A 14,205-nucleotide genomic window follows, 5' to 3' on the forward strand; every position below is an offset into this window, starting at 1 on the left:
ATTTATTTTTTATTATACTTTAAGTTCTAGGGTACATGTACACAACGTGCAGCTTTGTTACATATGTATACATGGGCCATGTTGGTGTGCTGCACCCATTAACTCATCATTTACATTAGGTATTTCTCCTAATGCTATCCCTCCCCACTCTGCCCACCCCATGACAGACCCTGGTGTGTGATGTTCCCCACCCTGTGTCCAAGTGATCTCATTGTTCAATTCCCACCTATGAGTGAGAACATGCGATGTTTGGTTTTCTGTCCTTGTGATAGTTTGCTGAGAATGATGGTTTCCGGCTTCATCCATGTCCCTACAAAGGACATGAACTCATCCTTTTTTATGGCTGCATAGTATTCCATGGTGTATATGTGCCACATTTTCTTAATCCAGTCTATCACGGATGGACATTTGGGTTGGTTCCAAGTCTTTGCTATTGTGAATAGTGCCGCAGTAAACATACGTGTGCATGTGTCTTTATAGCAGCATGATTTATAATCCTTTGGGTATATGCCCAGTGCTGGGTCAAATGATATTTCTAGTTCTAGATCCTTGAGGAATTTCCACACTGTCTTCCACAATGGTTGAACTAGTTTACAGTCCCACCGGTGTAAAAGTGTTCCTATTTCTCCACATCCTCTCCAGCACCTGTTGTTTCCTGACTTTTTAGTGATTGCCATTCTAACTGGTGTGAGATGGTATCTCATTGTGGTTTTGATTTGCATTTCTCTGATGGCCAGTGATGATGAGCATTTTTTTCATGTGTCTGCTGGCTGCATAAATGTCTTCTTTTGAGAAGTGTCTGTTCGTATCCTTTTTCCACTTTGCCAAGACAATCCTAAGCTAAAAGAACAAAGCTGGAGGCATCACGCTACCTGACTTCAAACTATAATATGAGGCTACAGTAACCAAAACAGCATGGTACTGCTACCAAAACAGAGATATAGACCAATGGGACAGAACAGAGCCCTCAGAAATAATACCACACATCTACAACCATCTGATCTTTGACAAACGTGACGAAAACAAGAAATGGGGAAAGGATTCCCTGTTTAATAAATGGTGCTGAGAAAACTGGCTAGCCATATGCTGAAACTGGATCCCTTCCTTACACCTTACACAAAAATTATTTCAAGATGGATTAAAGACTTAAATGTTAGATCTAAAACCATAAAAACCCTTGAAGAAAACCTAGGCAATACCATTCAGGACATAGGCATGGGCAAGGACTTCATGACTAAAACACCAAAAGCAATGGCAACAAAAGCCAAAATTGACAAATGGGATCTAATTAAACTAAAGAGCTTCTGCACAGCAAAAGAAACTACCATCAGAGTGAACAGGCAACCTACAGAATGGGAGAAAATTTTTGCAATCTACTCATCTGACAAACGGCTAATATCCAGAATCGACAAAGAACTCAAATAAATTTACAAGAAAAAAACAACCCCATCAAAAAGTAGGTTACTTTTTCATAATAAATACAGTACAACCCTTCTGCAACATTTTCTAAAAGTTTTCTAAGTGTGTTGGCTCTAATGCATTAATTGTATTACATTTTTACCTTGGTTTCTAAGGCTATATTTGTAAAATGGAGAAGATAATCTTTGCCTTCTTCACAGGATGGTAATGATTACTAAATGGGATAGTGGATGTGAACATACTCTCGTAAAACTGTAACGTGCTTTACAAATACAGAGATGGTGGTGCTAGTGTTACATTAATGAGATCTTATCTGCTCCCCACATATTCATGCGATGCCATTCTGTCCCTTGCAGATCCATGTTTTTCTAGTAATAAATTAGAAGAGTCCATTATATACTTAACATTCTTTTGCATTAGCTTTTTTCCTTCTGTTTCTTTTTCTGTCCATACCTTCATCTAAAGACTATTTTGAATAATTATGTACACAGAATTTTGTAATGAACAGTAAATAAACAATACTGTATAGTTGTAATTTAAAAACCCTTGTGAGTAAACAGGCTTTATAAACAGATCTGTGTTTTTTAATCCACGTGTCACCCTATATTGGGTATGTGACCTTAGGAAAGTTATTTAATTTCTTGTAGACTCAGTGTTCTCATGTGTAAAGTAGGGGATACTATTTATCTTTTGAAGTTGTTGATGACTAAATGAAATTCTTTTTACAAAGCACTTGAAACATGGCTTTCATAAAATTTACCTAAATTTCTTCAAACAGACTAATTCTAGTTTAAACATAATCATCACTTGATATTAATAGTTTTTACTATTTTGGTTCTAGTCCTTTTATAAAGTAAGTTATATTGGTAAAGATCAGAAATTTAAGATTCACAATTGTTTTAGATACTTGCATTTTACTCACTGGAGTGAAAAATGGGAGAAGTAAATAACACAACAGTGTGCATTATTTTACTTCTTGTTTATTTTTGTGTATGGGAACCTCAGAGCTCATCAGATATTTTTTAAATAGTATGCATTTATTTAATATATTTTACAATTACCTATTATATGCTTTGCATTACTATTAGGCTTTGGAATACAGAGGGAAAAAAATAGTTCATGACTGTACTGAAAGTCATCATTTGTTCAAGGAGACAAAAAAGTAATTATAATGTCAGAAGTACGATTATAGATGAATGCACAGGGAGCTTTGGGAAGCCAGAGGGGGTGCTTCCCGCCTCTTCAAGATAGGGGCAGTGTACTAAATGTGCTTCCCAGGGTAGGTGATACCTGAGTCAAGTCTGCAAAGAGCCAGACTTGGAACGTGAAGCCTTCTCTTCCAGGCTAAGGAAATGAAGTTCATATTAAGATGATGAAGAGCCATGAAATGCTTTTACTTAGAGCAAGATGAGCAGATTCAGAATTTCTGAGAATTACCTGGTAGCATACCTCCAAGCAATGGGAGCAGCATCAATTTTACCACCCTCGACATGGCTACCATTTAACACCTGCTGTGACTCTGACTTGTATATATATAATCTCATTTAATCCAGCACCCCTTAAATTAGATATTACTGCCATTATACAGATAAGGAAACCCAGGGCTAGAGGTTAGTAGAGGAGTGAGTGACTGGACATGCAACAGAGAATATGTTTGATTACCTTCCATTTCACCTGGTGATTCTAAATTAAGAGAGATGATTTATTGATCCTCAGTCTTGATTTTCCTATTTTATATTGTGAACATTTTACTGAATTTGGTTTGATTTTAGAGTCTAAAGATAACGTACATTCCCTGCAAGATAGATTTTAACCCAGATCTGTCATTTTATCTGGTGCCCAATCCAAGGAACTCTGGTTTATTCTAACACTAGAGGGAAAAAATGGCTGTGTTAGACTCACTGAAAGAGAACATTCCAGTCTCTAATGTAGAACTGCATCTTTTCTAGAGCATATCATCTTAAATAATTTTTATCCCTATCCTTAAGAACACTTATAGGATATAAACCACTTTGCTTCCCCTTCTGTCTCCTTTTCCTCTTAATTATCTTAAGTAAATATTTGAAATGATACCTCATTGGAATATGAAATGTTTTACTTTGTAATTGTTAAAATCTCATATGTAACTTAGGACCTGGCTTTTCTAGTAGTTTAAAACTAGGTTTTCTTCCTGTTTTTGCTCCATGTTTATGTGGTGTATTGAAGCAAAAGAGTTAAGAGGTGATAGCGTTTTAAAGTTAAAAAAAAAAAAAAACCCTGATTATTAATCTAGCCGGTCTTCATTGACTTTCTAAATGCTGTCAAAATTGGCCATTGACCTTCATCCTTAGTTCTTTCATTGAAAATAGAAATGTAATAGAGTGAGAACTCACTTTAAAAAAAAAAAAAATTGAAATAAAGTATCGCTTCTCTACTGAAAATGTGGTATAATTATTTAAATGAATTTTTAAAAATACTTGTACATAACTAAAAGTGGTATTGCAAAGATAGCATGTATATAATTATAACTTGCTGTACTCACCTTTTATTCTTTTTATTTCAGCTCAATCTGAAATTGAAGTGTCTGTCTCTGCAAGGAATATCAGAAGGCTACTAAGTTTCCAGCGATATCTTAGATCTTCACGCTTTTTCCGTGGTACTACGGTTTCAAATTCTCTAAACATTTTAGATGATGATTATAATGGACAAGCCAAGGTATGTATAGTTTTTGTAAGAAAACATTAATTTTTTGATAAGTTTACTGAAGCCCTTTATTCTCCATACAGTAATGATTTATAGAGTCTTTTTGTCTGTCGGTGAAAAGCAGTTAAGCCCGTTTTCCAGGTTTTTTTTCTTTAGAGTAGCTGTTTGTTTTATAATTAGACATTACAGAGCAAGGGAAATTTCTGAAACAACTAAAGTAGTGACAGTGTTTTCATTTGTTATTATAACATTACGTAACAAGGAGATCAATAGAACATTAAACTGTAAGATCTCACAGAATTTTAATGCTGGGAAGAATCTTAGAGATTATCTGATCTCATCATGTCCATATTCCATCAATAAGGAAACTGAGTCCAATAGAGCACGAGGGACTTGTTTACGCTCACCCAGCTGGTTAGAGGTAAACCTAGCACGGGAAGTTACGTCTCTCTCTTTCTTTTGTGTGTGTGTGTGTATTAATAACATCTTTTCACAAAGGTCTCGTGACTTCCAATCAAATAAGTTTTCATCGTCTCTTGCATGGAGAGAGATTTTTGAGGGTTTAGATGTATCATAATTAAACTTGTCGATTGTGAGCATTATTTACTTCATCTTTTTATATAATTTAAAAAGAAATGTCTTACTGAACATCAGGGTTAAATGAGCTTGGTTTTGACCAAATGAGGATTTTAAATAGTATTAAATGTTCAGTGTATTTTAAGTTATTCTTTGACTTAATATTTACGGGCCAGATTTTTGAGTTTGCATAGATAAGTTTTAAGTTGTGTAGGTAAAGCTGGGGTGTCTTCTTTACAGTTACATGAAAGTGAAAAAAATTACTTCCCTGTTCAGTAAAAGAAATCAGTGGAAAGTGTTCCCGCTTGCTTTAAATGTTAAAACGTTTACAAGTTCTGCCTTTTAGAATGAGAATATCTCTTTTGTCATTTGTTGTTATTAGTACTGTCGTAATTAATGATTTCTACTAGTAGTATCTTAGTGTTGCTCATGTCAGTGTATTCATAAATGTATACAACAGTGAACTTTTAGATATAAAATATAAGTTTTTTTTCTAGAAAAAGTCCACAGAATGTTCAGGTTAAGAATGTATGGTATAAAAATATTTGGTTTTTAGGGTCTTTGTGGAATTTATTTGCTTGGCTGAGGTACACATTATCCTAAAAGTTAATGTAGTAAATTGTATTATTTTATAAGCATGTTTAGATAATATAAATAAATATCCATAAGTTAGAAATGTTTTTTTTTAAAACTGAACAACAAATAATTTAAGCATGGTGTGGTATCAGTGTCAGATGCCTACGTTCTAGAAACAGACTACCTAATTTAAGATCCCAGCTCTATCACTTTATAGCTGAGCAAGTTAGTTATTTTTTGCTTGTTTCTACGTCACTAAAATGAGAATTGAAAACAATGCCTGGGCCGGGTGCAGTGGCTCATGCCTGTAATCCCAGCATGTTGGGAGGCCAAGTTGTGAGAATCACTTGAGCCTAGGAGTTTGAGACCAGCCTGGGCAGCATGATGAGACCTTGTCTCTACAAAAAAAGAAAAAAAAAAAATTTAGCCAGGTGTGGTAACACATGCTTGTAGTCTCAGCTTCTCAGGAGGCTGAGACAGGAGGATTGCTTGAGCCCAGGAGGTCGAGACTGCAGTAAGCTGTCTTGTTTGTGCCACTGCACTCCAGCCTTGGTGACAGTGAGTGTGAGACCCTGTCTCAAAAGAAGAAAAAAGAAAACATCTGATGGTGTTGTTCCAAGTAGTAAAAGAGTGAGTAAGGTCACTTATAACAGTACCTGGAATAGTAAATACTCAATAGTGTAACTTATTTTTATTAGATTGTTTGCAATTTAGTTTCTCAACCATACAACATTTGAACCACACTTCTGTGATGTTAAGTGATACTAGAATTCTTAAAGGTTTGCGGGACTATAGCAATAAGTTGGGAAACATAACCTTCCTGTGCATTCATTAATTGAAAAACAAAATAATGTTTCATTTTTCAAATGGAGTTTATCCCTTTGAGCATTTTTTTGGAGCCAGTTGAAAAAGTCACGATTAAAAGAAAAATGATACTTGTATTTTTTAAAGGAAATCAATCACTTTACATTTTCATTAACTTCTCTATGGAATATCTCCAAAAGACAATGTTATTGAAATTAAATTACAGTAGAAATGTTTGGTTTTCATTTCAGTGTATGCTGGAAAAAGTTGGAAATTGGAATTTTGATATCTTTCTATTTGATAGACTAACAAATGGTAAGTGAAGAATTTGACTTGCTCAAGTTAATGTAGTCTAGATTACTGCATTGATGGTGCAGCCACTGGTGCGTTGCTTTCATTTACTGTACGAAGGTTGTGAGCCCTCTGCTGGAAGAGAGAGTGTGTTAGTCCATTTTCACACTGCTGATAAAGATGTACCCGAGACTGGGTAATTGATAAAGAAAAAGAGGTTTAATGGACTCACAATTCCATGTGGCTGGGGAGGCCTCACAATCATGGTGGAAGGTGAAAGGCACATCTTACATGTCGGCAGGCAAGAGAGAAATGAGAGCCAAGCAAAAGGGGAAACTCCTTATGAAATCATCAGATCTCATTAGACTTATCCACTACCACGAGAGCAGTATGGGGGAAAGCACCTCCATGATTCAATTATCTCCCACCGGGTCCCTCCCACAACACATGGGAATTATGGGAACTACAATTTAAGATGAGATTTGGCTGGGGACACAGCCAAACCATATCAGGGAGCATCATTTTTTCTCTTTTTAAGTGACTTTTCTAAAAGTCTACAGAATCAGTCTCATATATACTTGGCTGATTGGTTGGCAATTGCTGCTGCTATTATTAATAATAACCCAGAATAAACATTATTATCTCATTTTTTTAATTTTTCTTTTTTGGTTTCTTTTAGATTGTGGCCATTTACAATGACATCTGATATTGTATGCCTGTTTTGATTGCCCCCGCTGAGTGGTGGATTAACCACCTTTTGGCACATCCTGACCAACAGCAGTGGTTCCTTGCTTTCAGATGGAGAATGAGGAAGAGCTGTAGCTTCTTTAGGAGGGCTTATCAGAATCTGCAGAGTATGGATGATTTGGGGAAAAATGCCCACAGGTGATTCTAATCTGCTTACCCACTCCTGAGTTTAGTTTGGTTCTGGATGGAGGGGTCATGTTTTCTTGTTCTCTTTGGGAACAGGAAAATGTTCCGTAGGAAAAGGAACAGGGAATCACTCTTATTTAGGATAAAATTGTGGGCGTTATTATTGGTGGTACAGTTGAGGACCGCCAAACCTTAGGCAGTTCTACCTTTTACTATAGCTTTAGTATACCTTTTAGTATATTTGGGTAGCTTTTCTAGAAATACAATTTCCTTTTTTCAAGAAAGTGTTCGTTTCCATTTTTTAAAAAGTTCCTTCGTGCCTGTTTTTTTTTTTTTTTTTTTAAACACAACTAAGCATCTTATTTTGAAATGTTTTGTTGATTTATGTTCTTATTCACTGGTAAAAGCAGTTCAACTAGGCCGGGCGCAGTGGCTCACGCCTGTAATCCCTGCAATTTGGCAGGCCAAGGCTGGTAGATCACGTGAGATCAGGAGTTTAAGACCAGCCCAGCCAACATGGCAAAACCCCATCTCTACTAAAAATACAAACATTGGCTGGGTGTGGTGGTGCATGTCTCTAATCCTAGCTACTTGGGAGGCAGAGGCAGGAGACTTACTTGAATCTGGGAGGTGGAGGTTGCAGTGAGCTGAGATTGCGCCATCTCACTCCAGCCTGGGCAATAGAGCGAGACTGTCTCAAAAAAAAAAAAAAAAAAAAAAGGCAGTTCAACTAGTCATTTGCCCCAGAGCAGAAAGTACACTGAGAGGAAATCAGTACTGACTTTAGAATAATGAAACCACTGCTGTACTTTGAAATCACCTGCTTTTTCTTATTGCTTTGGAATGAAGTGTCTTTGATAAGGATGCCAAATATGTAAAATGAACAAGCAAATTACAACTTTATTTTTCTCAGGAATCAATGTGGGTTCTCTTAGTATCACTCCATTATTCTCTCTAAGTCGCATGGCAATGCCTAATGGAAATACCTTTGTCTATACCTTCTGTTTGCTTATGCAGTGTTGACAGAAAATAAATCGGACTGATCCTAGGCAAAATTGTGAAGACAGTGAAGTTTGCCTTTATCAGCAAAACCACCCTCCTGCCTCCCTGCCTTTTTATTCCTCCCCTTTGCTATCTCTCTTCTACTTTTCCTTTGCCCTTGGTGATTAAGTGTTCTGTACTTCTCCCTGCCCCCACCTTGGCCTGTACACACAGGAAAGGCTCTGATATCATTTACACAGTTAGCCTTCCCTTGGCCTTTCTCCTTTTTGAAAATATAGGTAGGTGAAATATCAGGTGGCCCACCTTTTTCTTGCTCAGGGAAATTCCCCTTTCCTAACTTAACACAAATATTACTTTAGGTATTATCTCAAGACAAATATAGATTAAACAATGTCACCCTTAACACTTTCAAAGTTTAGCCTTACATAAACTCTCACAGCTCATAGCCTATTATTAGTCTACTGGGACACTTGTCACTCATTGAAATAGTTGATTGTTCTTCTCTAAATTTTATTTTTAAAAAGTACATACTCTGCTAGTTGGGGGCATGGTGATGAAAGCGGCGTGAGCTCAGCAGTGCACTGGATGGGCAGAAGAAATAGCTAGCAGTCCACAGTAGTTAACTAAGCACTTCGCTTTCCTTTTGATCACCTCACTGCTTAAATGGGATTTGTGGACAGGGTGGCTACATGGTTTCCCCTTAGGGTTCGTCCCAAATCATTAGGGTTTAGTAGAAACCACTCATGGTTAGCTACTCACCTTTGATTTTAGAGGTTGAGATTTATACATTCAGTTAACTACAGCTATTTAAAAGCTCAGGAATTTTCTACTTAAGGAGATATTATTGGGGAACAAATGGGCAGAAGAAAATTCCTTTAGCTTATACTATATAATGAGAATGGTTTTTCTTTTAAAACTGCTTCACCTGAAATGAATTCTCGATAACATACTTTCATGGTATCCAAGTGTATAGTTTTCCCTTCTTGCTTATTGATCCAATGCTTTCTTGTGTTTCTTATGCTGGCAATTTCCCAGATGATATTGGGGGGAGGACAGGAAGGCAGAAGAGGAAGCAAAATGCAGTGATTTGTGCCAAGACAAATGGTCCCCAGCTTGTCTGCTACAAGGAGGGAAGTAGTTATTGTCTGGTAGGATGCATTTGGAATTCCTTTTGTAGGATTGAGGGCATTAAGTGATGCAACAGAGCAAAAGCTTATCACTCCTGAAGACACCTGGTTCGTGAGGACACTAGCTGCCAGGCCTGCGTTGTCAGGGTAGCCTGCTCCTTCCAGCCAGATCCTTCTGGGATCACCTTCTGAAAATGACTGAGGCCCACTCTTCCAGAGGCAGTTCTATCTTTTGATATATTTTTATGAGGGTAGCTTTTCTTAAAATACAGTTTTCTTTTTCATAAAGTGTTTGTTTCCATTTCCATTTTTTAAAAAGTTCTTCTTTGCCTGATTTTTGTTTAACACAGCTGAGCATCTCTTCTTTTGAAATGTTTTGTTGACTTGTGTTCTTACTGGTGTTATAATCCTCAGTTGGTATCTTGCATGCCGCTTTTCAGTTACATATGGGTAGTACACTTTAAGAGCCTGGTTCTTGTCAGATTCCCTTAAAGTTCCTAGTGGGGACGTTACATGTGTTTCTTCACTACACTTTGCCTGAATTCCAAAAGAGGGTATTTTCCTGTTAGATTGTAGCTTTCTTAAAACTTATTCTACACCCTAGAAATGGGTAATTTGTTTTGTTACATTTGAAAAACAATTTTGGGAGAACCTTATGATAATCTAAATATACAGAGAATGAATAAACATTCTAAAATATTTATATACTCGAAGATGGTTGTTACAGCAATAGTAACGGACACGTCGTTCACTTCTTCAGAAATGGCTCCACGCCACGTGGACTCGTGTTTGTACCGATAGAGCATATCAGGACCTGAACACATTTTAACATTTAATTTATTTAAAATGTAAGATTTGAAATTTTTTTTCTTTCCAAATGAAGGCGATATGTCAAGTAGTTTATAAAAATGTCTCTTTTGGCCTGCCACATCTTTTCTGTCATTGCTCATGCAAATAATGTTCCAGTTAGTGTACTTTTTCATCAGCCGTGGTCTTTTGTTGGCAGTTGGTTAGGTGGTTTTAGATAACAAGGTTAGCCAAACAGTCCTTTATTATCCTTCATAAATATTATTATTATAAATTTTCAATTTGGGACCAGTATGTCTTTTATACGTTTTTGTAAGAGTCATCATAGACTTTACAGAATACTAGAATTGTGTATCTTATTGCTATTATCTGAACATTGGCAGTAATTTATGAGTCTATGTGAAGGATGTAGTCTACTTAAAATAGACTTTTTAATGTGTAGCCTATTTAAAACATGTGGTCTGTTTAATTGTTAATATAGTATATGTGTCCTATAGAAGTTTACAAAACTGAGAAATATAATAAGAGGTTTAAAAAATGGAGAAATGGAGAGTTATACCATGGAAGGGAAAACTAAACATCATAAAAATGGTGGTTTTTCCAAATTTAATTTCTATTCTTGGTGTGACTCCACTTGTCAGTGACGAAGGAGTGGACGTTGAGGACGAAGACAGTCCCCATCGCATGTAGCAGCTCTTTCCAAAAACTCGCGTCTGTAGGGGGATGGAGCAGGGGAAACTGGAGGGAGCCAGGAGAGGCTGTGATTCTTTATTGTTTGAGAGATGAGAGAACCTAGAGCATGTCTGAATGCTGATGCTTATTGGGACAATATAGAAAAGAGAAAGAGATTGGTGGGGTGGGGTGGGGTGGGGATAGGTGTACCTGATGGAACAAGGAATATCTCTGAGGAGGTGTGGATGGGTTGGCTTTTGAAAGAAAGGGAAACTCGGCCAGGTGCAGTGGCTCATGCCTGTAATCCCAGCACTTTGGGAGGCCGAGGCTAGCGGATCACAAGGTCAGGAGTTGGAGACTAGCCTGGCCAACAAAGTGAAACCCCGTCTCTACTAAAAATACAAAAAATTAGCCAGGCTTGGTGGTGGGTGCCTGTAATCACCACTACTCGGGAGGCAGAGACAGGACAATCGCTTGAACTCAGGAGGCGGAGGTTGCAGTGAACCAAGATCGCACCATTGCACTCCAGCCCGACAGTGCAAGACTCCATTTCAAAAAAGAAAGAAAGGGAAACTTGAGGGCTTGTATTATTTCTGTGACATATGAGGCTATGGAGAATGAGGGGGTGGATGGGAAGTAAGTATGTTGAAAGTTTAAGAAGTGCATAAAAGGCTTGAAAACAGGCATTTTAAAAAGTGAAAGAGCCAGTTCACCGGAAAAACAATATGATTGCTGGGCAGTGTTGACTCTGAGTTTACAGTGATATTCTGCCTAGTTTTGTGATTCCCCCTCCCCACTCCCCAAGCAAATCTCAGATTTTCTGCAGCTACTCTGGAAAAGCAAGTGGTTGAGTTCAGAGTTTTTAATTCTGATGATCTTGAGGTCATTGATGCCTCCTCCTAACCCTGTATGGATGAGAGTAGACACATTCTCAAGGCTAACAAGGCTGCAGCTGAGGTGTGTGCTCTGGGGCAGTCTGTTTCAGTGAAAGCAAGATGGCAGAGGCGTTGTCAGGAGGAAGGCCAAGTGCAGCCACACTGAATTAGGTTACTGTGTGGGACAATTTTTAAAGTTTTCTATTGTCTATTCTAATTATTTTGGTGTCTTTAAAAAAATTAATCTATTTGAAAATGTCTAGCTTTCAGTTCTTTGGTTGTGGAAAAGTAAAACAACAAAAATTAAATTTTTCTTACAGTGAAACAAAGATGTGATGTATAAAGTTCATAACTGATAAAATAAGAAGATGCATATTTTTGATATACAAAAAGTGGGAATTATTACTCTTTCCATGTTTTATATTCAAAATCCATATTTCAAAGCATAATGTAATTGTGTTGACTAGTATTTCCTACTAATGTAATGTCTCTTCTTTCTTTTTAGGAAATAGTCTAGTAAGCTTAACCTTTCATTTATTTAGTCTTCATGGATTAATTGAGTATTTCCATTTAGATATGATGAAACTTCGCAGATTTTTAGGTAAGTGATTCTAACCCATTAACAGTAACAAGATTTACATTTATATAAGAACCTGTTTGTAAGTTTTATCTCAGTTATATCGGTTAGCTATTGCTTTATAATAAACCAGCCAAAATTAGTGACTTAAAACAACACACAGTTATTTAACTGTTGCATCTGTGGGCCTGTTGAATGCTTCTTTTGGTCTGGGTGAGCTCATCTGTGCACCTGCAGACAGCAACAGGTGAGCCGTATGTTGGTTTTGTAGTGACCTCAGCTAGGATACCAGGCTGATCCATCTCGGCTCTACATAGTCTTCTGTTAAATTTAAAAAAAGCAGAGGAGTTTGGCACCATAATAGATTTACATTAAAAACAAAAGAGAATTATTTATTTTACAATTAGTGGAGCTTGTTCAAACAGTAGTGCCAGGTTTCCAAGGGAGCTGATGTCCCCAGGCCTCTGGAGCCCTGGGCTCAGAATCGGCCCACCTTCACTTCTGCAGCAAGTGGCCACAGCAAATCAGACCAGGGTGCACTACACCTGTTGGTGCAAAGGCTGCAAAGTTACAGAACCATAGATATGGGGAATAGTGAATACTTGATTTCATTTTGCAATGTTTCTTACATTGACCACAGATTGCTGACAAAGGTGACACAATTTCTGTACTTTTCTAAATTTTCAAAGGCTAAAACTTTAAAAGATCAGGTATATTGCAGTTAGGTTTCTTCTTTTTCCGAGCCCTAAAATCTCTTTGACGGTAGACTTTAAAGATTATTTGGGACCAGGCGTGGTGGCTCACACCTGTAATCCCAGCACTTTGGGAGGCCGAGGCGGGTGGATCACTTGAGGCCACGAGTTGGAGACCAGCCTGGCCAACGTGGCAAAAACCTCATCTCTACTAAAAATACAAAAACATTAGCCAGGCATGGTGGTGCACGCCTGTAATCCCAGCTGCTCGGGAGACTGAGGCACAAGATATCAACTCTAATCTTCCTTCTTGTAATATCCACCAATCTCTCCTGGCTGGTTGTGCCGGAGGAGGGAATTCACGATTCCTGGTGAAGCCTTTGCCTGTGCTTTAGGTGGAGAGGGGAACTTCAGAGAAAGTACTCCTCTGCATTTGTTGCTCTGAGTTTGAAGTCCAAAGCAGCATATTTTGGGGTCTCATTTTCTGACCCTCATTGTGGTATTTCATATAGTGCCCAGATCAAGACATAGTTTAATTTGTAATTTATTTTTGGTTATATAAACTTTGCTTATATACAGCAAAAAAGATTACAACTTAATGAAGGCTCACATGATCATTAGCATTTTGTTCCAATAAAATCTTTTAAAGTAAGGTGTTTACATCAGTTTTTTTTTTAAAGACATAATGCTATTGTACACTTAATAGACTATAGTGTAAACATAGCTTTTGTATGCACTGGGAAACCCAAAATTTTGACTTGCTATATTGCAATATTCACTTTATTTTAGTGGTCTGGAACTTAACACTAAGTATCTCGCTGGTATGCCTATACTTAATAGTGAGAGACCATCACATTGCTTTGCTATCTTTTTAAAATCTTTCAATTTTAAGTAGAGAGAAATTACAAATTATTCAGGAAGTAATGTATTACTGTAAGAAAATGGTAAAACTGTAGAACTATAAAATAAGTTAAGATGTTGCTGGTAGGAACATTTAATATTTCATACATGCTGGGCACAGTGGCTCATGCCTGTAATCCCAGCACTTTGGGATGCTGAGGCAGGTGGATCACTTGAGGCCAGGAGTTCGAGACCATCCTGGCCAGCATGGTGGAACCCTGTCTCTACTAAAAATACAAAAATTAGTCAGGCGTGGAGGCGTGTGCCTGTAATCCCAGCTACTTGGGAGGCTGAGGCAGGAGAATTACTTGAACCCAGGAGGCAGAGGCTGT

The 14,205-nt window shown here is 37.5% G+C and overlaps 2 protein-coding genes across 4 annotated transcripts in view; one reads left to right on the forward strand and one right to left on the reverse strand.

The window, feature by feature from the left end:
* VXN (vexin) overlaps nucleotides 1-14,205 on the reverse strand; it is a 965,102-nt gene that overhangs the window by 789,483 nt on the left and 161,414 nt on the right. The gene's annotated exons all lie outside the window — the stretch shown is intronic.
* Nucleotides 1-14,205, forward strand: part of PDE7A (phosphodiesterase 7A) — a 128,279-nt gene that overhangs the window by 90,878 nt on the left and 23,196 nt on the right. For all 3 annotated transcript variants that reach the window (XR_007728322.1, XM_050802060.1, XM_050802059.1), the window contains exons 4-6: nucleotides 3,962-4,113; nucleotides 6,309-6,372; nucleotides 12,210-12,305. Coding sequence is in view for 2 of the 3 variants with exons in the window: in XM_050802060.1 (XP_050658017.1) it covers nucleotides 3,962-4,113; nucleotides 6,309-6,372; nucleotides 12,210-12,305 (312 nt within the window). In the remaining variant the exon portion in view is untranslated. The remainder of the gene's footprint in view (nucleotides 1-3,961; nucleotides 4,114-6,308; nucleotides 6,373-12,209; nucleotides 12,306-14,205) is intronic.

This window comes from Macaca thibetana, chromosome 8 (genome assembly GCF_024542745.1).
Source record: "Macaca thibetana thibetana isolate TM-01 chromosome 8, ASM2454274v1, whole genome shotgun sequence".
NCBI lineage: Eukaryota > Metazoa > Chordata > Mammalia > Primates > Cercopithecidae > Macaca > Macaca thibetana.